This window comes from Capsicum annuum, chromosome 9 (genome assembly GCF_002878395.1).
Source record: "Capsicum annuum cultivar UCD-10X-F1 chromosome 9, UCD10Xv1.1, whole genome shotgun sequence".
Taxonomy (NCBI): domain Eukaryota; kingdom Viridiplantae; phylum Streptophyta; class Magnoliopsida; order Solanales; family Solanaceae; genus Capsicum; species Capsicum annuum.
This window is the reverse complement of record NC_061119.1, coordinates 216,596,790-216,622,422: the sequence shown is the minus strand read 5'-3', so window position 1 is coordinate 216,622,422 and position 25,633 is coordinate 216,596,790. Positions and strand designations below refer to the sequence as shown.

Sequence of the window (25,633 nt, the reverse complement as noted above, 5' to 3'; positions counted from 1 at the left end):
CAGCAAGTGATATTTTATAAGAGAGGTTACAGCGAGTTCGATTTCTTCCATCAACATCTTCTCATTTGAGCTTGTCGTGCTGCGCTTTTCAGTGTAATTTATATTTTTTGTGCGATTTGTGAGCTATTGCACAAAAACAAATTTACCCAACATACAATCAGAAAACGACGACAATTTTATCCATTTGAGAGTAGAACAAAAATGCCAAGTTAACAACCGTGAATGAATGGGATGAATACAACAACCAACAATATATCTAGTATATTCCCATTAAGTGAAATTTGAGAAAGATAAATATACGCAGTTTATACGTCCATTACCTCATAGATGAGATATTGAATGAATGAATTGAACATTAAATGAGAAAAGTCTATATGGTTACACCATGACAAGGCAAATCTTGTTGAAAAATACATGTGTTGTGAATCACTAGGCATACCCTAAAGTGTAGAGGTCACATTGTCCTAACATTAACACAAATACACACTTTGTTTATTTTTTTATCTGATGTTCGATACTTAATTATGAGGCTCGATTATATTTGAATTCAGCATTATAGGGCCATTTTTGGGGTAAAATTCGCAATTTTTTTTTTTTTCATTTTCAGAGACTCGAATCCAAGAGATAAAAACGGGTCATATTCACTAATTTCAAATAATATGAGACCAAAATAACTTATATTTATATCAAATATACTTTTTGTTATTCTCATGCATAATTGTCAATTCTATTGGAAGTGAAATGGACCAAATTATTTATTTATTCTCTTGAAGCATAAAATCCTCCATCAAAGAGTGATAAACAAGATAAGATCTTTTGACTAGTCATTAGAGTTGTAAAAATTATTGAGCATTATTCTTTCTCTATTAATTTTTTTTAAAGTATATTCTATAACTTAAGTTTATTGAGAACATGATCCTAATAAAAAGTTTTAAATCGAGAATTGAGATAACAAAGTAATAAATAGTCGAGTGTTGCTGCATTTTAGGTGGGAATAGCGAGGGCTAGCCCCCATCTCCTCTTGACTTTTTTAGTTATAGTACTTAGACCGCGTAGTTTGATATTTTTCTATCTGTTTTTAATTTGTTGCTTCATCTGCTTTATATCTTATGCTTTAAATATGTTCTATTTTGAGCCGATTATCTATCGAAAATAGATTTCTACCCATACAATATAGAAGTAATGTTTGTGTACATCTTACTCTCATCAGACTTTACTTATAAAATTACATTGAATATATTTTTGATATATTCTTCTATAAAACTAAATTAATAATTATTATCACTAATAATTCTTTTCATATGTAATTAATTAAGATAATAGAGCCGCCGTTTGACAACCGTCAAAAAGATTTTGATAATCTTAGAATACAGACAAATGCACGAAATAAACTTTCTGTTAAATAAAAAAATAAAAAAAATATAACGACCAAATGAATTCTTAAACAATTTAAAATAAAAATATACAAAAAATAAAATAAATATTTAAATTGATGACAACCTTTGCCAAGCTGTTATGGGACCTATTATCTACAGACCCAATGAAACTTCAAATTATTTGATTTATGTCCTTTTCCTATTGAAATTATCGTCATTTAAAAATAAATAAATAAATAAATAAATAAATAAAGAGCAAAAAATGTTGAAACAATCTCTGAAAAAACAAAGATCATGCCACATAATAATTGAAATAATCTTTCATGTGATTTGTCTACGATAATTTTAAGAATGTCGGTTGTAATTATTTGTATGTATGCCTCTTGACCATATATAAAACAATTGTGAGTAAGAATTTACCATAATTAATTATAAATTAAGATGAAATTTTTATTAATTAATTATTAAATAATAAAAATGTATTGTAATTTGGTATTCGATAGTAGTAGATAAGAGTGCATTGTCTTGTTGTTGTTACTAGTAATTGAAAGATTACCCTCGTAGTTTCTTATTTTTCGATTGCTAATACTACTAGTGTTTCATGTTTCGATTGCAGTATTATTTTGTTGTGGTATTATTTTGTGATTATTTGTTCTTTTAATTTGTTTACTGTCTACTATCTCTTGTACTTATTCGTTACGTCTTTTTGTGGTCGTTTTTTGTCTTTGAGGTGGGGTTTTATCGAAAACTATATCTTTATCTCACTTCGGAGGTAAAGGTATAGTCTGCATACATTTTTGATTTTATCCTCTGCAAACCTCACTTTGTGAAAATACACTGTCTATATTGTTATAATTTGGTATTGATCATGGCCACTTAATAATGAATTATTCTAACACAATTAGGCCTTTAAGCTTAAGATAAATAATTAGACCTTTAAGCTTAAGATTTACAATTAGACCTTTAAGCTTAAGTTTTTTTTTTTTTGAATATTAAAGAGCAATATACTAATACTTAATAAGTACTTGATTACAAACGTCTGCTACTAAATTATTTTTATTTTTCTATTACTAATTCAAATGTAATATTCCAAAAAATAAAAAATTAAAAAAATGATTACATTGCTTTGCATGTCTAAAGTTACTGTTCATATATTAAAATTGGACTTTACAGAAAATTAATCATTAACCATTATTTGAGTGGAATATTAAATAATTTAATTAGTTATAAAACAAATGCTATGAAGATATTCGATATCTCCAATAGATACTTTATGAGTTGCCCATTTAATTAATTACAAGAATCTCTAAATAAATTTTCTCATAAAATTGTTATAATGATGACCTTAGTTAGTGGTACACAAATTAGTTTGGTTAGGTTATTTATAAAAATTAAATTAAATGAATCAGATCAGTGTGATTGGTTAATTTTTCGATTTTTTTGACATATGAATAATATTTCGTTCTTATTTTTTTGAAGTTGTTGATAAAATTTTGATAAATCAATATATATCTAGTAATAATTGATTAACATATGATCTATTGAACACATAGTTAAATTAAACTAAATCGACCAAAAAAAATTATGTGATATGATTTAGATTTTTTCTAGAACTTTAATAAAATTGAGCATATCATCACTTCAACCTAAAAATATTCACATATAGAACATACATAACTCACTGCATTCAGACAATTTCGCTCACCTACAAGTTTTTTATTTTTCGACTTTTGGTGGGTGTTAGCCCATAGACCAGGATGTGGGGTTGGGCTTCGAAAAAATTTTTGGATGAAACTTTTCAAGCGGTTTTTCGATGACCTATTTATTAAATGGATTAGGTTTCTTTGGCGAGGCAGGAGAGCTATTTTCCAAGTCAAACGAGCAAAACGACAGAAATTGCGAGTTTTTTGCTTCTTTCGGTGAGTGTTAACCCACGAATTGAGGGCAGGCTCGGGCTTTGAAAAAATTTCGAGCAAAACTTCTCAGACGGTCCCCCGGCGATCTATTAAATGGATCGAGTTGCCTTGGTGGGGTCAGGGGAGTCATTTTTCAAGTCAAACGAGTGAAACGATAGAAATTATTGATTTTTTTGCGAATTTCGGTGGGTGTTAGCCCACGAATTGGGGAGCGGGCTCGAGTTCCAAAAAATATAATTTTAAGCTAAACTTCTCGAGCGGTCCCCCAACGGCCTATTAAATGGATCAAGTTACTTTGGCGGGACTGAGGGAGTCATTTTCTAGGTCAAACAATCGAAACGATAGAAATTGTGATTTTTTTTGTGACTTTCGATGAGTGTTAGCCCACGAATCAGGCCAGGTGACTCAGGAGCTAAATATCATATACTTAGACTTGCTTTAACAACAACAACAACACATTCAGTATATTCCACAAAGTGGGCTCTGGGGGATAAAGTATACGAAATTCACACCACTACCTCATATAAAGTAGAGGGACTATTAAATTTCTGATAAACCTTCGACTCAGGACAAATAACAGTATACCAAAAAAACATCAAGACAAACAACAAAAATATACTTAAGACTTGCTTTATTAGAAAATAAAACATTACCCTTTTACAAAATTACAAATAATAATAAAAAAAAAACTAGATAACAAGAAGACAACCTGGCAGGGGTAGGGGTGGGTGAGTGGGGGGTTGGGTGTTACAAAGTACTATAAGCCCACCATTCCACCATTTTTCCATAACACAAATGTTCTTCAAACTCCATAACAACACCATTTTCATCACTCATTGTTCTCCTAAAACTTCCACAAAATACTAAACATTCATTCAATAATCTTTATTATACTTACAATTAACAATGGATCCATGTCCATTTGTTCGTTTAATTATCGAATCTTTAGCTTTAAAACTTCCATTAATCCCAACTAAATCAACTTCTCATCATGGTATTCACCCTTCTTCAACACCATGCTATGCTAAAATTAAGCTCAAAAATTTCCCTACGCAAACAACAATTCTACCACTTACGCCAAGTTCTGATAACAACAACTCGTTATCGCCCCCGGAAACCGCCTCTGTTGCAGCCGAATTTCACCTCGATCCGGCTGCATTACGGCGGTTTTCGGGTAAATGTATGACACTGTGTGTGTCTGTGTTTATTGGACGTATGGGTAGTCATGCATGTGGTGTTACGTCTGGGAAATTGATGGGTTCTGTTCAGGTCAGTATTACTTTGTGGTGTCTTGTTAATTACTATTTTATTATTTAGTGGTGTGTTATCTCATTTTATTATGTGCTTTTATGTTTTTTTATTTATTATATTATTATCTGTCTTGAGCCGGCAGTAGCGGAACCAGAATTTTCATTGAGGGGGTTCAGAAGTAAATATACGAACTAGTTGAAGGGGGTTCAACATTGTCTACTATATATGTATAAAAAATATTTTTAACCATGTAAATAGTGTAAAAACAGTATAATTTTCTATCGAAGGGGTTTCTCATGAACCCCTGAAGGAAAGGTGGCTCAGCCACTGTGAGCCGAAGGTTTATCGGAAACGGTCTCTCGACCTTATCTGAGGTGGTGGTATGAATTGGGTATTCTTTACCCTCCCTAGAACCGATTTTGTGGGAATACATTGAATATTCAATATTGTTGTTGTAATTAATATAACTCTTATCGAGTTTTTAATTATTTTGATTTGTCCTTTATACTCCATTCATCTTAATTTACGTGACACATTTCGTATTTCTTTATATACAATAATAATATACCTAGTATATGTCTGTGCCTTATTTCTACATATATATAGACAAAGAGGCTGTTTTAGATAGACAGAGCTGAATTTGGGCGGGTTATTAAGTAGGTGAAAAAAGTGAAATTTTTTCATTTTCAAATATCTCCTAAATATTATTTGTGCTCAAATGTGGATCATAATCCCATCCATTCAGCTATGACTAAATTTTAATTTTAATTTTATTTTTTATTATCTTATAAAATTATTATCTTCGTTAATTATGACTACGTAGTAGTATAGCATATCAAATAAAAAATGTCAGTTTGAATCAATTTGGGCTATACCATGATCAGTTCGTGGTCAATAATCAACTCAAATTTAAACGAATTATAATTTCAAGAGCTAATTTTATTGTTTGTCTTTACAGGTGAATATTGATTTGGGTGGGACCTATTCGAAGGCGCGTGTGTTTCAAAACGGGTGGATGAAATTGGATAAACCGGTGGCGATGTTGCATATAACGGTTCGAGCTGAACCGGACCCCCGGTTTGTTTTTCAATTTGGTGGTGAACCGGAGTGTAGCCCGGTGGTTTTTCAAATTCAAGGAAATATAAAACAACCGGTTTTTAGTTGCAAATTTAATGCTGACCGAAATAATCGTTCACGGTAATACTTCGTTTGCTCTGTTTATCTTACTTATTTTAGTTACGTCTGTCTATCGAGAAAATAACTTCTTATCCCTCTTCAATAGCGAGCCGAGGTCTATCGGAAAATATAACCTTGTATTTCATAAAGATAGAGATAAAATTTGCTTGCTTTCTACCTACTTTTGGAAAATACGTATATTGAATATGTTATTATTTACTTTTAACGACTTTAACTTCTATATGTTGATAGTTTTTTATGAATTTTAATTTGTTAGATCACTTGAAAATAAGTAGGAAGCAAAGCTAAAAATAAGGCAAATTACTTATTACATTATGTTAAAATATATTGCTACTAAAATTTCTATATTGTGAAATAACATTTCTATTTTCACAAGCTATAAGGTAAAACTTCGACACATTACTCTTTTGAAATTTCACTTATAGAATTACACTAAATATTCTCATAGTTAGATTTTAGTGAAATATCTCAACAATGTGTATAAAATTATATTATTTATTATTTTTAACTAGAACTATGCAGTAAAAAAAAAAAAAAGCTTAAATTTTTTTTTTCTTTTGCTTTAGTTGTTTGCTTGTTTTTTACGTATGGACATAATTTTGTTGTTACTTTTTAGTAAACATCTTTATATTTGGGGTCAAGACAAGAACCTTTCTTGTTGAAACATGGGACCATATCGGTGGAGTCAGAATTTTTACTAATATTAGTCAAAATATAAAGAAGTAAATATACGATGGAGCTAACAATATTCATCATATAGTAGAAATAAATGCATGATTTTAAAAGTACGATGAGTTTTGATACTACGAGAAAGTTACCACAGAAAGCATAAGGAGAGTCTTGATGTAACTAGTAATAAAGTTATTATTATGTGATTAGGAAGTCGTAAGTTCGATCCATAAAAATAATCTTGTGCATGAATGTACGAATAAACCTATGTGGTCCGGTCTTTCTCCGAACTTCACAAAATTATTAGACCAAATTTTACTTGATTTGTCATTATTGCAATAAAAGATGACAAAAGGTTTTGTCAATGTATACTGTGGATAGTTTGTAATTGCTGAAATTATGGAGACAATGATCAAATTAGTTGAGAAAGATGAAGTAATAAACAAGTAATATTCCACACTAAATAATTTAAAAAGTCAATAGTTAAATAACATATTCAGTGTAATCTCGCAAAATTATCCCTATTTTGGATGTAGAAAGGTTATTTTTGATAGACTGCAGTTCAACGAAAAACAGTCCAAATAGTATAGAAAAAAAAATAAAAAAGGGCAGCCCGGTGCACTAAAGCTATCGCTATGCGCGGTGTCCGGGAAAGGGCCCACCACAAGGGTGTATCGTACGCAGCCTTACCTTGCATTTCTGCCAAAGGTTCCAAGATTTGAAACCGTGACCTCCTGGTCACATGACAGCAACTTTACCAGTTACTAACAACCTGATCGTCTTAAAAGGATTCAGACTATTAATATATTATAATTTGTTTGTATCATATAATCTTATTTTTAAATGCACAAATCTTCATTAGGACTAGTCTTTATTTTTACCATGTGAATTGTGGAGACATTAAAGTTAATCAAAGATTATCTCATGATTTTATTCTCTTAGTTTAATGATAAATTAACTATTTATCAAATTGTGCATTTAATGACACATATTTAGTTAGATCTAACAGACAAAAAAAATTACTAACTCTTATTGACTACCACCATTGATTCTCTTCCCATGTGCAAAGATTTATTTCCAAATTCTTCATAAAAGTTGTTTTAATAATTAATATTCTTCTTTGACTGTTTGTCTAGTTGGATCTACCAACTAATATCTGTCTTAGCATTAATTTGTGACTTATTATTAAATACACCTACCTAACTACCTTACTGTTTATTTTAACAAATTAAGCTTACTATCATTAGTTACATGTTGGTGCATGTTATCTTAAATATTTAAGGGGTTGTTTGGTATAGTGTTGTTAAATAAAATAATGCATACATGCATCCGTCTTGTGTATTAGTATTATCTTGTTTGGTATATTTTATATACTTGATTGTGTATTGAAGTGTATATTATTAATACGTCAAAATTCATGGTATTAGTAATGCAATAGATTCTGCAACATGCATTAGCATGATTAAAGACACAATTGCCCCTTAAAATCTTTTCTACATCCTTTCCACAAATATCTATCATATTTGTCGATGCATGGTATTTTTGTAAACGGATGTTTTTTTTAAGAAAAAATATGCAATGCATGTTGATTTTAATGCACGAAACCAAACATTGCATAAGAAAATCTCAACATAACTAATGCTACCATTATTCTTATACAGCCTACTAAACGACCCCTTAGGATGTGTTTGTTATGGAGGGAAGTAGAAAACGTTTTCCAATTTTTCCATGCTTGGTTGATCAAAATGTTTTAGACGACATTTTTCTATAAAAAAAATAAGTTCCATAAGTGACATTCCAATTTCTCCCACACCCTCGGCGACCAACGACTAGGGGGAAGTTAGAGGGGTGGAAGGGGGTTGATCAACCTCCTTCGCTAAGTCAAATGTATATATAGTAAATGATGACCGCCCTAGCTAAAAATCTTACCTCGTTATTTCCCCCGGACCCAGGGGGTTTGATCGACCTTCTCGATTACATATAAATGCTCTCGACAGTATTAATTCATTGTTCTTGGCATTGATTAAAAGGACAGTCCGGTGCACTAAAGCTACCGCTATGCGCGGTGTCCGGAGAAGGGCCCCACCACAAGGGTGTATTGTACGTAGCCTTTTACCTTGCATTTCTGCCAGAGGCTGTTTACAAGGCTTGAACCCGTGACCTCCTGGTCACATGGCAGCAACTTTACCGGTTCTTGGCATTGATTATGTTAATAAATTGTCCCTAAGTTGATGTATGTCTCTATTTTATGTGTTAAAACAGATCTCTCCCAACTGATTTCAACTTAAACAATAGAGGATGGATGAGAACATTTTCTGGAGAAAGGGATAGAACAACAAGGGAAAGAAAAGGGTGGATGATAATAATCTATGACCTATCAGGCTCAGCTGTTGCAGCTGCCTCAATGATCACACCATTTGTACCTTCTCCAGGTTCGGACCGCGTGTCGCGGTCAAATGCAGGAGCATGGCTAATCCTCCGGCCCAATGGGGCTTCCGTTAGCAGCTGGAAGCCCTGGGGCCGGCTCCAGGCGTGGAGAGAAAGAGGACCGGTTGATGGACTCGGATACAAATTCGAGCTTGTTACTAACACTGGACTTACTAGTACTATACCAATAGCTGAAGGCACAATGAGCATGAAAAAAGGTGGTAAATTTTGCATAGACAATACAATGAAAGACACTGCATTGAGCACGAATTCTCCTATCCGAGGATTCGTGATGGTGTCGAATGTGGAAGGCGAAGGGAAGATTAGCGCCCCGATGGTACAAGTCGGGGTGCAACATGTCACTTGTATGGCTGATGCTGCCCTATTTATCGCGCTATCGGCTGCTATTGATCTTAGTATGGATGCTTGTAGGCTATTCTCTCAAAAACTCAGGAAGGAACTTTGCCATGATGATCAAGAATCATACTTCTAAATCCGATACGGGCGCAACAACATTTTCAGAGACCTCGAACGACAAGTCTAGCTAGCCCTACTATTTTTACATTCATATATATGCAGTGATGACCAAAATGTGAACTCTGGTTTGAGCATGAAAGATATACATGCCCTTTGCTTTAGATGATTTTCAACAGACACACACATACATGATACATATTTATTTATTCATTTAGAGTTTAAATTATACACGCCGTCAATGCAAGGAATCTTATACTATCCGGTCATCTTTACTCATATGCAAGGAATCTTATACTATCCGGTCATCTTTACTCATTATAGCAGATAAGAATGTCGTATTTTAAAGATTACGAATTTCACATTTTCTCATTTTAAGGAGACTCATCCGTAAATATCGTCTTTTCGATGACTGATAGTGTAAAAAGTTCTCTACAATGATGGTAAACCCAATTATTTATTGTTCTGTCATAGTGAAAATTACACGTTTGACATTTTGTAATCCTTATTCGATATAGGAGTAATAAATATAAAATGTATCCAGTGTGATTTGTTTGTTAAATTTTATTTATTCATTTTATATATTTATCAACTTCTCAAAGAGTTTCCAAGTAAGTTTTTTTGTCACTTGTTTCCTGATGTTTATTTTCATTTTTACTTAGATTACACATCGATTTGGTCCGAAAATGTCTCGTTCGCACCGTTTCACCCGTTTTTATTACCCAAATGGTACAACCCACCCCAATGACCCGCACTAGGCCGCTCCCTAGCCTCTTTGGCATGACCCAAATGATTTTTTGCCCACAACACGCCCGAACTCCGGGTCCACCCCCGAAACCATAGGCTATAGTACACCGATTTGGCTCGAAAATGCCCCGTTCACGTTGTTTATCCCGTTTGACCACCCAAATGGACCCGCCTACCCCAACGACCCACACTAGCCAGCTTCACAGCCTCCCTGACACGCCCCAGTTGATTTTTGGCCCACAGCACACCCGGATCTCGGGTCCAACCCGGAACCGTGGGCTATAGCACACTGATTTGGCCCGAAAATGCCTCGTTTGCACTGTTTTACCTGTTTGACCACCCAAATGGCCCCACCCATCCCAACAGTCTATACTAGGCTGCTCCCCAGTCTCCCTGGCACGCCCCGATCAATTTTCGGCCTACAGTACACCCGGACCCCGGGCCCACCCCGGGAACCGTGGGCTATTGCACATCGATATGGCTCGAAAAATCCCCATTCACGCCGTTTCGCCCGTTTGACCACCCAAATGGCTCCGCCCACCCCAATGACCCATACTAAGCCATTCCCCAGCCTCCCTGGCACGCCCTAGTCAATTTTCGGCCTAGAACATGCTTTGACCCCAGGCCCACACCTGGAATCGTGGGTTACAACAAACCGATTTGGCCTAAATATGCTCCATTCGCTCTGTTTTGCCTATTTGACCACCCAAATGGCCTCGCCTACCCCAACGACCCATACTAGGCCGCTCCCTAGCTTCCCTGGCACGCTCCGATCGATTTTTGCCCCAGGACATGCCCGAACCCCCGGTCTACTCCCAGAATCATAGGATATAACACACCAATTTGGCCCGAAAATACCTTATTCGCTCCGTTTCGCCTGCTTGACCACCTAAATGACCGCGCACACCCCAATGACCCACACCAAGCCGCTCCCCAGCCTCCCTAGCATGCGCCGATCAATTTTTGGCCCACAACATGCCCATACCCCGGGTCCATCTTCAGAACCGTGGGCTATAGCACAACAATTTATCCCGAAAAGGCCCCGTTCGCGTCGTTTCGCCTGTTTGACCACCCAAATGGCCCTGCCAACCTTGGCGGCCTACACTAGGCTACTCTCCGGCCTCCCTAAAATGCCTCGATCAATTTTTGGACCACAGATCGAACCCCAGCCCACCCCTAGAACCGTGGGATATAACACACTGATTTGGCTCGAAAATGCCCCATTTCTATGATTTTGCCTGTTTGACCATCCAAATTGCCCAACCCAGCCTAATGGTCCACACTAAGCAGCTCCTCAGCCTCCCTGACACGATCCGGTCGATTTTTGACCTACAGCATACCCGAACTCCAAGCCCACCCCCGAAATCGTAGGTTATTGCACACAGATTTGGCCCAAAAAATTCCTCGATCTCCCTGTTTCACCCGTTTAACCGCCTAAATGGCCCCACCTACCCCACCTACCCATATTAGGCCGCTCCTAAATTCCCTGGCATGCGCCGGTCTATTTTTGGCCCACAACATGCTTGGATTCGGGGCCCACCCCAGAATCGTAGGCTATAACATACTGATTTGGCCCAAAAATACCCTGTTCGTGCTGTTTTGCCCGTTTGACCACACAAATGGCCTCGCCCACCTAATGGCCCACACTAGGCCGCTCCCCAGTCTCCCAAACACGCTCCGGTGGATTTTTGGCCCACAGCACGCCTGGACCATTGGCCCACCCTATGGAACCGTAGGCTATATGATACTATTTTGGCTTGAAAATGCTCCGTTCGTATCGTTTCGCTCGTTTGACCACCCAAATGGCTCCACCCACCCAACGACCTTTACTAGGCCTCTCTCCAGCTTTTCTGGCATGCCTCAATCGATTTTTGACCCGTAATACGACTGTACCCCGGTCCCACCCTCAGAACTATGGGCAATAGCACACCAATTTGCCCTAAAAATGCCCCGTTAGTGCTATTTCGCCCGTTTGACCACCGAAATGGCCTTGCCCACCCCAACAGTCTACACTAGACCGGTCCTCAACCTCCCTGGCATGCCCTGGTTAATTTTTAGCCCATAACACGCCCAAACCCCAGGCCAACCTCCTAGAACCGTGGGCTATAGCACACCAATATAGCCCGAAAATGCCTCATTCGAGCCGTTTCGCCCTTCTGAACAGCTAAATGGCCTCGTCGATCCCAGCAGACCATAATAGGCCACTCTCCAACCTCCCTAGCTCATCTCATTTGATTTTTTGTCCTTAGCTTGCCCCAACCTCGGGCCCACATCCGAAACCGTGGGCTATAACATACCAATTTAGCCCCAAAATACCCCATTTGTGTCGTTTCACTTGTTTGACCACCCAAATGGCCCCGCCTACCCCAAAGTCCCATACTAGGATGCTCCTAGCCTCTCTGGTACACCCCGATTAATTTTTGACATACAGCATACTCGGACCCCGAGCCCACATTTGGAACTATGGGTTAAAACACACCAACTTGGCCTAAAAATGCCCCGTTCGCACCATTTCTCCCGTTTGACCACCCAAATGGCCCCGCCCACCCCAACATCCCACACTAGACCGCTTCTCAGCCTCCCTGAGAAGTCCTGATCTATTTTTGGCCTAGAGATTGCCCGAACCCCGGGCACACCGCTGGAACCATGGGCTGTAGCACACAGGTTTAGGCCAAAAATATACCGTTAGTGCTTTTTTTCCCGTTTGACCACTTCACTGTCCCCACCCACCCAAACGATCCATACTAGGTTTCTCCCCAGCCTTCCAGGCATGTCTTAATTAATTTTTGGCCCACAACTTGCCCGAACCTCGAGCCCACCCTCGAAAATGTGGGCTATAGCACACTGATTTTACTTGAAAATGCTCCGTTTGATCTGTTTCGCCCGTTTGACCACCCAAATGGCCCTGCTTACCCCAACAACCCACAATATGCCGCTACCCAGCCTCCCTGGCATGCCCCGCTTAGTTTTTGGCCCATAGCATGGCCGGACCCTGGGCTCACCCCCTGACAATGCCTAAGCGCACACACATGTGTACATGGTCTTGTCAAGTAGTAAAGTGACCTTCAGGAAGCCAAGTATCGATCCCATAGAGACTTGATTCTGCAACAATTCAATTTTAGTTCACAGTTTAGATTCAATCAGTGCAAAAGTAACCAAAATAGAGTTTGTAGATTTGTAAACTAAAATAAACAATGCGTAAAATAAAGATCTTGAGACAATCAATGAGAGAAAACTCAAGGTTGAAGCACTTCGAACAATCATAGTATGTTATTGAACTTCATTCGTTTACTTGCTTATCTTGGTTGTTGATTTGTAGGGTTAATTGCATGATTATGGTTTCCAACCTCTAATCCTTTACCTAAGTTGAACCTTACAACTACATCGTTGAGCGGGGATGTAATAGTTCACTTAAGTTCCTTACAAATATCATCCTACGTGTGAATCAAGTAAGGTATCTAAGTACATCCCTGTCCTAGATACTAATTTGAATTCCTTATTTCATAAAGAAACAAAAACCATACTTTGCTTATTCCCATGTTCTATCTCCCTATTCCCTTTCCCGAGTTCACAAGGTCAACAATAGATGTATTCTAAGGATCGCGAATCCTTAAAATAGTGATAACAACAATAAACAAACAACCAATAGTGATAAGAAAATCAAACGAACTTAATTCAAAATAATAATACTCATATTTTTGGCTTCAACCCCGGAAAGAGGGCGTTTAGCCACGCATAGTCATAATCGTAATCACTATATTGTAATTAATGACTAAAAATATGTATGAATTAAATAAAAATAATAAAAACCTAATTATGAAGTTGTAGCAGCCCCTTGATCTCCAAAATATGTCAAAAGATAGGTAAAAACGTGAAACAACATGTATTTATAGCATAAGGGTAAGCTAAGTCCGTGTTGGAGTCGATTTAGCATAAAACGCCCAGGGGTGGAGTAGAGCATGTGTCACACCCTCTATTCCTATGGAATGGAGCATGCGACACACCCTTTATTCCATAGGAATAGAGCATGCGACGCATGCTAATCGCATGGTTCCACTGGAAGTTGTTCTCCGAATTTTGGTTAAGTTTTGGTCCTTCCTCCTTTCATCCCTTATCTTGTGGTGTCTTTCCAATGATTTTTCATCCTTTATATCATCCATATATCATCATATTAAGCTCACAAAGGATCCTACAAGAACACACCACGCGAATTAGAAGTACAAACACACAATATCCATCACGTTGAATAAAAAACAAGAGCTTAGACTAGGTTGATTTCCATGATGTTTCACTTCAAGTTTCAACTCTTTCCTTGACTCATTTGAATTTTGTACACTCATAACAACTTGTTCCACATATAATAACACTTTTAAAACCATAAGGAACACATAGAACACAATAGAATCCAACAAGATAGACTAGACAAGCAACTAGCTCAAGCTAGAAAGACTAGTTTTCTCTATTACTCTAATTGAACTTGCTTGGAATTCACTTTGAACGTTATAAACACATGCTTTAACACTTTGATACACATTTATCTCATTATCAAACCATATAGCATAGAATCATCCTCAAAATAAGGCTAAAATGACTAGAATGGTGACACTTGAAATGCATAAATACACCCAACATCACTACCCCACACTTAAAACCTTGTTCGTTCTCGAACAACTCTTAACTATAATCATCATCATCAACTGGGGAGAAACTCTACACTTGTACTTCATGCAAGACACTCACGACTCTGATTTTATCAATTTTCTTGATGGCCTTCAAAGTGTTCTCAGCTACTAATGATGATGAATCTGAAGCTACTAATGGTGACAAATCTGAAGCTTAATAGAAAGGTGATAGATAGTTCAGGTGCGGTGTTAATCATTAACTCTTTGTTTCTAGAGAAATCTTAAAAAAACTTACATTGAGTGTTATGTATGGATGTAGAGTTTAACGCAATTGTTTCCCATGTCCTCCCGTTCTTGTTCAATCTTTCTTGCAGAATCCTCAGCAGAAGTGCTGCAATTATGTAATTCAATCGACTCCAAAGTACAAATTTCTGCGAAATCTATTGGAATTTCCTTAAGCTTGTTGCATTTCTTCAGAACAAGGCGTTTTAGACTTGGGAAGTTATCACTGCTCGCTACCCAATTTGCAAGAAGTACTTTGCGAAATAACAAAAACTTTAGGCTTTCGAATATGTCATCATCACGCAATCTCCATACATCTCCCGCGGCAACACGATCTTTAAGTTTGAGCTCTTCAAGATTTGGCAACTTGACAAGAGTTGAAATATCTTCCCAAGGAAAACCAAACCAGCCAGCCAAAGTCAACCTCTTAAGTGATGCCGGGAAAAAAGACACCTTGATGGAGATCGGAGGTGGCCAAGACAAAAGGGCAAAATAACTGACACACTTCAAGGCTTCGAGTTTTGTCAAGCTGGACATATCAATGGGGCGATTGACCCATCTCTTTTTACCTAAGTCATTATGATGGACGATCAATCTTCTTAGATTGGGAATGCTAGGAAGTAATTCATTTGTACAACTGGTGAAATTGAGATTAGAAAGTTCTACTAAATTTGGCATCCCGATTACAAGATGCTTATTTAAGATACTTTTTCTTCTCGGACTTGGTAAATAACAGGCGAGCCTTATATGTATATGCCTCAAGTTCTTCATCGTCCATATCTTCTCTGGTAAAGTTGTACTACCATACCGTCTCTCATAAATTAGAGTTTGCAGATTCTGAAGCTCTGAGATTGATGCAGGAAGCTTTCTATTAGAGCGAAATTGTAGATATCTCAGATGAAATAACTTTGTAATTACAGGTGGAATAGAATAGAAATTTTCATATTCATCGAAAATGGCCAATACCTTGAGAAGGTGGAAACCGCAGAAAACTTCAAGACCTATAAAATTATGAGTTTTAGAAAATAAGTAGATAGACCTGGCAACCGAGGGTAATAACTTGATACGCCTATCATCTGAATAACTGTTAATCTGGAAACTGAAGCGACGACCATTGTACTTTTGTGTTGAAAGAGTACGGACTACATCATCGGTTCTCTCAACATGCATAAACTTTGTCATTTCAACTTCAATCAAACAGAATTCGCGCAGTAGATCGTGCATTCCACATACTTTTATCTCACTGTTGAATCTCCTTTTGTTAACGATTATCAAGTTCCTGCTGATTAGATCCTCCAAATAATCTTCCGCCACTTCCTCCAAGCTTGTATAACTTCCAGGCCTCCTTATAAAACCTTCAGCGATCCATAATTGAATCAATCTCCAAGTCTCAACCTGATAATCCTCCGGGAAACTACCCATAGAAAGAAAGCACGGTTTGAGGTAATTAGGCAAGTTGTGGTAACTCAAACCGAGCACTCCTAAGCATTTATCTGGATGACTAGCAATGATTTCACCCATGGTTCGGGAAACATCCATCCAACTTCCTAACGTCCTGGCCACTTTAGAGAGGTGGCCCGCAATCACTGAAATCATCAAAGGTAGTCCTAGGCATTTTTCTGCTATTTGTTTTCCGATTTCTTCCAACTCAGGAGGATGATCATAGTCTGATCCAAGCACCTTATCGCGAAGTAACTTCCAACTGTTTTCTAAATTCAAGGGGTTCATCTCATGACGGTTAATAGGATTTGCATATATTGCAACCTTTGTTACTCTGGTGGTCAATAAGATTCGACTCCTATTGTTGCAATTAGGAAATATTACTCTTACGCTATCCCAAACATCCGTACTCCAAATATCATCAACTACAACAAGGTATCTCCCACCCTTTAGTATTTTCTGCACAAGATCGGCTAACTCATTATCATCCTTCTTTTCATAATCTTTTTCGATGTCAATATTTTTTTGCTTTGAAATGCAATGTAAAGCTTCTAGCAACACATATCTACTTCCATATACTTGAGATATTGTAACCCAAACACGAATGTCAAAATGACACCTGATTTCCAGATGGTCATGAGCTTTTCTAGCAAGTGTTGTTTTGCCTATGCCACCCATGCCTGATATTGTGACGATGTCTAGTTTGGACAACGGCTCTGTCAATCTTCTAACTATTATCTCCAAGTCCTCATCAAGTCCTTGCACGATATCGCCTTCCAAATGTTGCAGCATCTGGTTACTTCTAGAAGAAGTACTGTCAATCAAGAAATCCCCCACAGATTCAAGAAATCGATGATCATTACGACTACTTGTGCTAAAATCAGAAACAATCTCCATCACTTCATTCTTTATTGTATTTATCCTTTCAACAACCGGTCCCAAATTCCTTCGTATATTCTTGTTTAGTGAACTTTCAGATGCATTTTCACATGTCCAGCACATCTCAATAGCATCTTCTGCATCGCTAGCAGCAGATATAATTATTTCCTCGAAAAATTTTATCTTTTCAGGATCAAATCTACTCCTGCTAGAATCATCGAGAAAATTTCGAAAATTTTCAGCAGTATTATGAAGGGATTCTAGTGTTTTAGCAGTTTGACCTTGAATGAGTACGCGGTGTCTCTCCTGAAACTGCTCAAGTGTTTGAAGAAGAGAAATTACAGCTGCGTAAGCTGCCATCACCTAATAAGATGATATCGAAAGAGGTAACACAAAGATTTTCACGTGAAATACGCTTCACACAAGATCAAAAGGATATCGATATAGCGAGATATGTGAACTTAGTACTTAGATGCAAGTATCAGAAAATTGTACAACACCTTCTAATTAATTTCCAAAGCTTATCTTAGTGTTAAATGACTAAATCATTTGATTTAATTAACAAACACAAAGTCAGACTAGTAGGTGTGATACAATAACTCTTTCATCCATTTACATTTGATTAATGTTTTCTTTAAGATATATTCCCTTTCTTCTGGACAGGTTTTTCTTATTCTAAAAGGCACCAATTTGTTGATCTTCTCTGATTGGAGCATTATTCCAATCAGAGCCGATTGCTTTTAAATTATGTGAAGAAAGTGTCCAACAGAAGAAAGGAAATATATAAAAGCAAAACACTAATCAAATGTAAAATGGATTGAAGGATTATTACATTACACCTACTCCTCTGACTTTGTCTTTCCTTTTTCTGATTGACTCAAATAATTTAGTCATGAACACTAAGAAAAGGTTTGGAAATTAATTGAAAGATGTTTTACAACAAGTTGTGAGAATCAAATTTGTGAAAAAATAGTTACAGAGTTGAGAAATTTTATATTGCGATACTTGTGAATACTAAGTTCAAACCTTTCTGTATCGATATCCATTTCATCTTGTGAAGGATATGATATTTCACGTGAAAATCTTTGTGTTACCTCCTTATTTTTAGTTTCTTATTATCACGCCCGTCTTAGTGTCTCCTCAATAAAGTAAAAAAAAAAAAGAGTAATCGATATCTTGTGAAGTAGATGGCAGCTTATACAGCTGTAATTTCTCTTCTTCAAACACTTGAACAACTTCAGCAAAGACTTCCAGCCAGAACTTGTTCAAGGTCAAACTACTAAAACGCTAGAATCCCTTCATGAAACTGCCGAATATTTTCAAAATGTTGTTGAAGAAGCTAGCAAGAGTAAAATTGATCTTCAAAAAATCAAATTTTTGGAGGAAAAAATAAGAGATGCTTCTAGTTATACAGAAGATGTTGTTGAGCTGACCAAAACACGATTGTCCTCCCGAGTTGGACGAAATAGGAAAGGAAATAGCAGAAACCAGCTAAGGACTACGCTTAACAGTCTCAGTGATTGCGGGACATCTACGAATATTGAAATGGACCACACCCTAGTCGATTTTCGGCCTACACCATGCTTGGATCCCGGGCCCACCCCCAAAACTGTGGGCTATAGCACGCCGATTTGGCCCGAAAATGCCCCATTCACGCCGTTTGTCCACCCAAATAACCACGAAAATTAAAACGAACCACACTGGGACGATCCCCAACCTCCCTGGCATACCTCGGTCAATTTTTGTCACACAGCATACCCAAACCTCGGGCCCAACCCAGAACCATGGGCTATAGCACAACGATTTGGCCCCAAAAAACCCCGTTCGCTCCATTTCGCTCGTTTGCCCAACCAAATGGCCACGAAATTAAAACGGACCACTGGGACGATCCCCAACATCTCTGACATGACTCGGTCAATTTTTGACCCACAGTACGCTCGGAGCCTGGGCCTGCCCCCAAAATCGTGGGCTATAGCACACCGACTTGGCCCAAAAATGCGGTATTCGCTCTATTTCGCCCGTTTGTCTACCCAAATGGCCACGAATATTAAAACGGACCATACTAGGACGATCCCCAACCTCCCTGGTAGGCCTCGGTCAATTTTTGACCCACAGCACGCCCGAATCTCAGGCCCACACCCTGAACCATGGACTATAGGACACAAATTTAGCCCAAAAATGCTCCGTTCGCATCGTTTCACCCGTTTGTCCAACTGAATGGCCACGAAAATTGAAACGGACCATTGGGATGATCCCCAACCTCCTTGGCATGCCTCGATCGATTTCTGAACCACAGCACGCTCGGAGCCTAGGCTCGCCTCTGAAACCGTGGGCTATAGCACACCAATTAGGGTCGAAAATGCCCCATTTTCACTGTTTTGCTCGTTTGTCCACCCAAATGGCCACGAATATTAAAACGGACCACACTGGGACGATCCCCAACCTCCTTGGTATGCCTCGGTCAATTTTTGGCCCACAACACGCTCGAACCTCAGGCCCACCCCCGAAACCGTGGGCTATAGCACATCGATTTAGTCCAAAAATACTCCGTTCTCATTGTTTCGCCCGTTTGTCCAACCAAATGGCCACAAAAATTGAAACGGACTACTGGGACGATCCTCAACCTCCCTGACATGCCTCGGTCGATTTTTGAACCACAGTACGCTCGAAGCCTGGGCCCGCCATCAAAATCATGGGTTATAGCACACCGATTTGGCTCGAAAATGCCCCATTCGCCCGTTTGTCCACCCAAATGGCCATGAATATTAAAACGGACTACACTGGGACGATGCCCAACCTCCCTGGAACACCTCGATCAATTTTAAGCCTACTCCACGCCCAAACCTCGAGCCCACCCTAGAACCACGGGCTATAGCACATTGATTTGGTCCGAAAATGCCCCATTCGCGCCATTTCGCTCGTTTGTCTACCTAAATGGTCAAGAATATTAAAACGGACCACACTAGGATGATTCCCAACCTCCCTGGCATACCTTGATCGATTTTTGGCCCACAACATGCCCAAACCTCGGGCCCACCCCAGAACCGTGGGCTATAGCAGAATGATTTAGCCCTAAAAACCCCGTTCGCGCAGTTTCGCCCGTTTGTCCAATCAAATGGCCATGAAAATTAAAACGGACCACTGGGACGATCCCCAACATTCCTAACATGCCTTGGTCAATTTTTGACCCACAACACGCTCGGAGCCTGGGGCCGCCCCCAAAACCGTGGGCTATAACACATCAATTTGGCCCGAAAATGCCCCATTCGCGCCGTTTCACCCGTTTATCCACCCAAATGGCCATGAATATTAAAACGGACCACACAAGGACGATCCCCAACCTCCCTGGTATACCTCGGTCAATTTTTGGCCCACAGTACGCCCGAACCTCAGGCCCACCCCCAGAACCATGGGCTATAGGACACCGATTTAGCCAAAAAATGCCCCGTTCGCTACGTTTTGCCCGTTTGTCCACCCGAATAGCCATGAAAATTGAAACGGACCACTGGGATAATTCCCAACCTCCTTGGCATGCCTCAATCGATTTTTGAACTACGACACGCTCGGAGCCCGGCTCGCCTTCAAAATCGTGGGCTATAGCACATCGATTTAGCCCGAAAATGCCCATTCGCCCGTTTGTTCACCCAAATGGCCAAGAATATTAAAACGGACCACACTGGGACGATCCCCAACTTCCCTGGAATATCTTGATTAATTTTAAGCCCATACCAAGCCCGAACCTCAAGCCCACCCCTAGAACCGTGGGCTATAGCACACCGATTTGGCTCGAAAATGCTCTATTCGCGCTGTTTTGCTCGTTTGTCCACCCAAATGGCCATGAATATTAAAACAGACCCACTTGGATGATCCCAACCTCCTTGGCATATTTTGGTCAATTTTTGGCCCACAGTATGCCCAAACCTCGGGCCCACCTTAGAACCGTGGGCTATAGCATAACGATTTAGCTCCAAAGAACCCCGTTCATACCGTTTTGACCGTTTGTCCAACCAAAGGGCCACGAAAATTGAAACGGACCACTGGGATGATCCCCAACATCCCTGACATGTCTCGGTCAATTTTTGACCCACAACATGATTGGAGCCTGGGCCCGCCCCCAAAACTATGGGCTATAGCACACCGATTTAGCTCGAAAATGCCCCATTCGCGTCGTTTCACCCGTTTGTCCATCCAAATAGCCACGAATATTAAAACAGACCACACTGGGATGATTCCCAACCTCCCTGGTATGCCTCGGTCAATTTTTGGCCCATATAACGCCCGAACCTCAGGCCCACCCCCGGAATCGTGGGCTATAGCACACCGATTTAGCCCAAAAATGCCCCGTTCGCGTCGTTTTGCCCGTTTGTCCAACCAAATGGCCACAAAAATTGAAATGGACCACTGGGATGATCCCCAACCTCCCTGGCATGCCTCGATCAGGTTTTGAACCACAACACGTTCGAAGCCTGGGCCCACCCTCAAAACCGTGGGCTATAGCACACCGATTTGGCCCAAAAATGCCCCATTTGCGCCGTTTGTCCACCCAAATGGCCACAAAAATTAAAACAAACCACACTGGGACGATCCCCAACCTCCTGGCATACCTCGATCAATTTTTATCCCGCAGCACGCCCAAACCTAGGGCCCAACCCAGAACCGTGGGCTATAGCACAACGATTTGGCCCCAAAAAACCCCATTCGCGCCGTTTCGTCCGTTTGCCCAACCAAATGGCCACGAAAATTCAAACGGACCACTGGGACGATCCCCAATATCCCTGATATGCCTCAGTCAATTTTTAACCCACAACACGCTCGGAACCTGGGCCCACCCCCAAAATCTTGGGCTATAACACACCGATTTGGCCCAAAAATGCAGCATTCGCGCCATTTCGCTCGTTTATCCACCCAAATGGCCACGAATATTAAAACGGACAATACTAGGACGATCCCCAACCTCCCTGGTAGGCCTCGGTCAATTTTTAGCCCACAGCACGCCCGAACATTAGGCCCACCCCCTGAACCGTGGGCTATAGGACACAGATTTAGCCCAAAAATGCCCCGTTCGCGTTGTTTCGCCCGTTTGTCCAACCGAATGGCCACAAAAATTGAAACGGACCACTGGAACGATTCCTAACCTCCTTGGCATGCCTTAGTTGATTTTTGAACCACAGCACGCTCGGAGCCTGGGCCCGCCCCCAAAACCGTGGGCTATAGCACACCAATTTGGGTCGAAAATGCTCCATTTTTGCCGTTTTACTCGTTTGTCCATCCAAATGGCCACGAATATTAAAATGGACCACACTGGGACGATCCCCAACCTCTTTGGTACGCCTCGGTCAATTTTTAACCCACAGCACGCCTGAACCTCAGGCCCACCCCCGAAACCATGGGCTATAGCACACTGATTTAGTCCAAAAATGCTCTGTTCGCGTCATTTCACCCGTTTGTCCAACCAAATAGCCATGAAAAATGAAACGGACTACTGGGACGTCCTCAACCTCCCTGGCATGCCTCGGTCAATTTTTGAACCATAGCATGCTCGAAGCCCGGGCCCGCCATCAAAATCATAGGCTATAGCACACCGATTTGGCTCGAAAATGCCCCATTCGCCCGTTTGTCCACCCAAATGTCCATGAATATTAAAACGAACCAAAATGGGACGATGCCCAACCTCCCTGGAATACCTCGATCAATTTTAAGCCCATTCCACGCTCGAACCTTGGGCCCACCCTAGAACCGCGAGCTATAGCACATCGATTTGGCTTGAAAATGCCCTATTCACGCTATTTCGCTCGTTTGTCCACCTAAATGGCCACGAATATTAAAACGGACCACACTAGGATGATTCCCAACCTCCCTGGCATACCTCGATCGATTTTTGGCCCACAACATGCCCAAACCTCGGGCCCACCCCAGAACCGTGGGCTATAGCAGAATGATTTAGCCCTAAAAACCCCGTTCGCGTCGTTTCATCCGTTTGTCCAACCAAATGGACATGAAAATTAAAACGGACCACTGGGACGATCCCCAATATTCCTAACATGCCTCGATCAATTTTTGACCCACAACACCCTCGGAGCCTGGGGCCGCCCCCAAAACTGTGGGCTATAACACACCGATTTGGCCCAAAAATGCCTCATTCGCGTCGTTTCACCCGTTTATCCACCTAAATGGCCATGAATATTAAAACGGACCACACAAGGACGATCTTCAACCTCCCTGGTATGCCTCGGTCAATTTTCGGCCCACAGCATTCCTGAACCTCAAGCCCACCCCCAGAACCATGGGCTATAGGACACCGATTTAGCCCAAAAATGCTCCATTCGCTCCGTTTTGCCCGTTTGTCCAACGGAATGTCCATGAAAATTGAAACGGACCACTGGGATGATTCCCAACCTCCTTGGCATGCCTCGGTCGATTTTTAAACCACAACACGCTTGGAGCCTGGCTCGCCTTCAAAATCGTGGGCTATAGCACACCGACTTGGCCCGAAAATGCCCCATTCGCCCGTTTGTTCACCCAAATGGCCAAAAATATTAAAACGGACTACACTGGGACGATCCCCAACCTCCCTGGAATACCTCGGTCAATTTTAAACCCACACCACGCCCGAACCTCGAGCCCACCCCTAGAACCGTAGGCTATAGGACACCAATTTGCCCCGAAAGTGCTCCATTCGCGCCGTTTCGCTCGTTTGTCCACCCAAATGGCCACGAATATTAAAACGGACCACACTAGGATGACCCCAACCTCCTTGGCATATCTCAGTTAATTTTTGGCCCACAGTATGGCCAAACCTCGGGCCCACCCCAGAACCGTGGGCTATAGCATAACGATTTAGCTCCAAAGAACCCCGTTCATGCCGTTTCGCCCGTTTGTCCAACCAAAGGGCCAAAAAAATTAAAACGGACCACTGGGATGTTCCCCAACATCCCTGACATGCCTCGGTCAATTTTTGACCCACAACACTCTCGGAGCATGGGCCCGCCCCTAAAACCATGGGCTATAGCACATCGATTTAGCCCGAAAATGCCCTATTCGCATCGTTTCGCCCGTTTGTCCATCCAAATAGCCACGAATATTAAAACGGACCACACTGGGATGATCCCCAACCTCCCTGGTATGCCTTGGTCAATTTTTGGCCCACATAACGCCCGGACCTCAGGCCCACCCCCAAAACCGTGGGCTATAGCACATCGATTTAGCCCAAAAATGCCCCGTTCGCGCTGTTTTGCCCGTTTGTCCAACCAAATGGCCACAAAAATTGAAACAGACCACTGGGATAATCCTCAACCTCCCTGGCATGCCTCGATCAATTTTTGAACCACAGCACGCTCGGAGCCCGAGCCCACCCTCAAAACCGTGGGTTATAACACACCGGTTTGGCCCAAAAATGCCCCATTCGCTCGTTTGTCCACCCAATTGGCCACGAATATTAAAACAGACTACACTGGGACGATCCGCAACCTCTCTGGAATGCCTCGGTCAATTTTAAGCCCACAGCACGCCCGAACCTTGGGCCCACCCCCGGAATCGTGGACTATAGCACACCGATTTGGCCTAAAAATGCCCTATTCGTGCCGTTTTGCTCGTTTGTCCACCCAAATGGCCACAAATATTAAAACAGACCACATTGGGATGATCTCCAACCTCCCTACATAGCTCGATCAATTTTTGGCCCACAGCAAGCCCAAACCACGGGCCCACCCAGAACCATGGGCTATAGCACAACGATTTAGCCCCAAAAAACTCCGTTCGCGCCATTTCGCCCATTTGTCCAACCAAATGGCCACAAAAATTTAAACGGACCACTGGAACGATCCCCAATATCCCTGACATGCCTCGGTCAATTTTTGACCCATAACACGCTTGGAGACTGTGGATGCCCCCAAAATTGTGGGCTATAACACACCGATTTGGCCTGAAAATGCCCCATTCGCGCTGTTTTACCCGTTTGTCTACCCAAATGGCCACGAATATTAAAACGAACAACACTGGGATACTCCCCAACCTCCCTGACACGCCTCGATCAATTTTAAGCCCACAGCACGCTCGAATCTCGGGCCCACCCCTAAAATCGTGGGCTATAATACACCGATTTAGCCCAAAAATGCCTTATTCTTGCTGTTTTGCCCGTTTGTCCGCCTAAATGGCCACAAATATTGAAACAGACGACACTGGGATGATCTCCAATATCCCTGGCATGCCTCGGTCGATTTTTGGCCCATAGCATGCCCATATGCCAGACTTAGCCCCGGAACCGTGGGCTATGGCACTTCAATTTGGCCCGAAAATGACTCGTTCTCGCTGTTTCGCTCGTTTGTCCACCCAAATGGCCACGAATATTTAAACC

General features: G+C 40.7%; 2 protein-coding genes across 2 annotated transcripts; one reads left to right on the top strand and one right to left on the bottom strand.

The window, feature by feature from the left end:
• The first annotated feature begins 4,078 nt into the window (after nt 1-4,078).
• Nucleotides 4,079-9,589, top strand: LOC107840936. Its single transcript, XM_016684890.2, has 3 exons — nt 4,079-4,561; nt 5,502-5,740; nt 8,672-9,589. The coding sequence occupies exons 1-3, from the start codon at nt 4,199-4,201 to the stop codon at nt 9,327-9,329; spliced, it is 1,260 nt and encodes a 419-aa protein (XP_016540376.1). The 5' UTR covers nt 4,079-4,198; the 3' UTR covers nt 9,330-9,589.
• A 4,261-nt stretch (nt 9,590-13,850) lies between these two features.
• Nucleotides 13,851-18,878, bottom strand: LOC107840938 (putative late blight resistance protein homolog R1A-3). Its single transcript, XM_016684892.2, has 2 exons — nt 14,975-18,878; nt 13,851-14,246 (listed from the first exon to the last, which is right to left on the bottom strand). The coding sequence occupies exon 1, from the start codon at nt 17,638-17,640 to the stop codon at nt 14,983-14,985; it is 2,658 nt and encodes an 885-aa protein (XP_016540378.1). The 5' UTR covers nt 17,641-18,878; the 3' UTR covers nt 13,851-14,246; nt 14,975-14,982.
• Nucleotides 18,879-25,633: the final 6,755 nt, after the last annotated feature.

What these genes read in the sequence shown, in the direction of transcription:
- LOC107840936 (XM_016684890.2), top strand. Translation starts at nt 4,199, where the DNA reads ATGGATCCATGTCCATTTGTTCGTTTAATTATCGAATCTTTAGCTTTA. An exon ending in AATTGATGGGTTCTGTTCAG is followed by an intron (nt 4,562 to 5,501) that starts GTCAGTATTACT and finishes TTGTCTTTACAG; the next exon opens with GTGAATATTGATTTGGGTGG. An exon ending in GACCGAAATAATCGTTCACG is followed by an intron (nt 5,741 to 8,671) that starts GTAATACTTCGT and finishes GTGTTAAAACAG; the next exon opens with ATCTCTCCCAACTGATTTCA.
- LOC107840938 (XM_016684892.2), bottom strand. Translation starts at nt 17,640, where the DNA reads ATGGCAGCTTACGCAGCTGTAATTTCTCTTCTTCAAACACTTGAGCAG.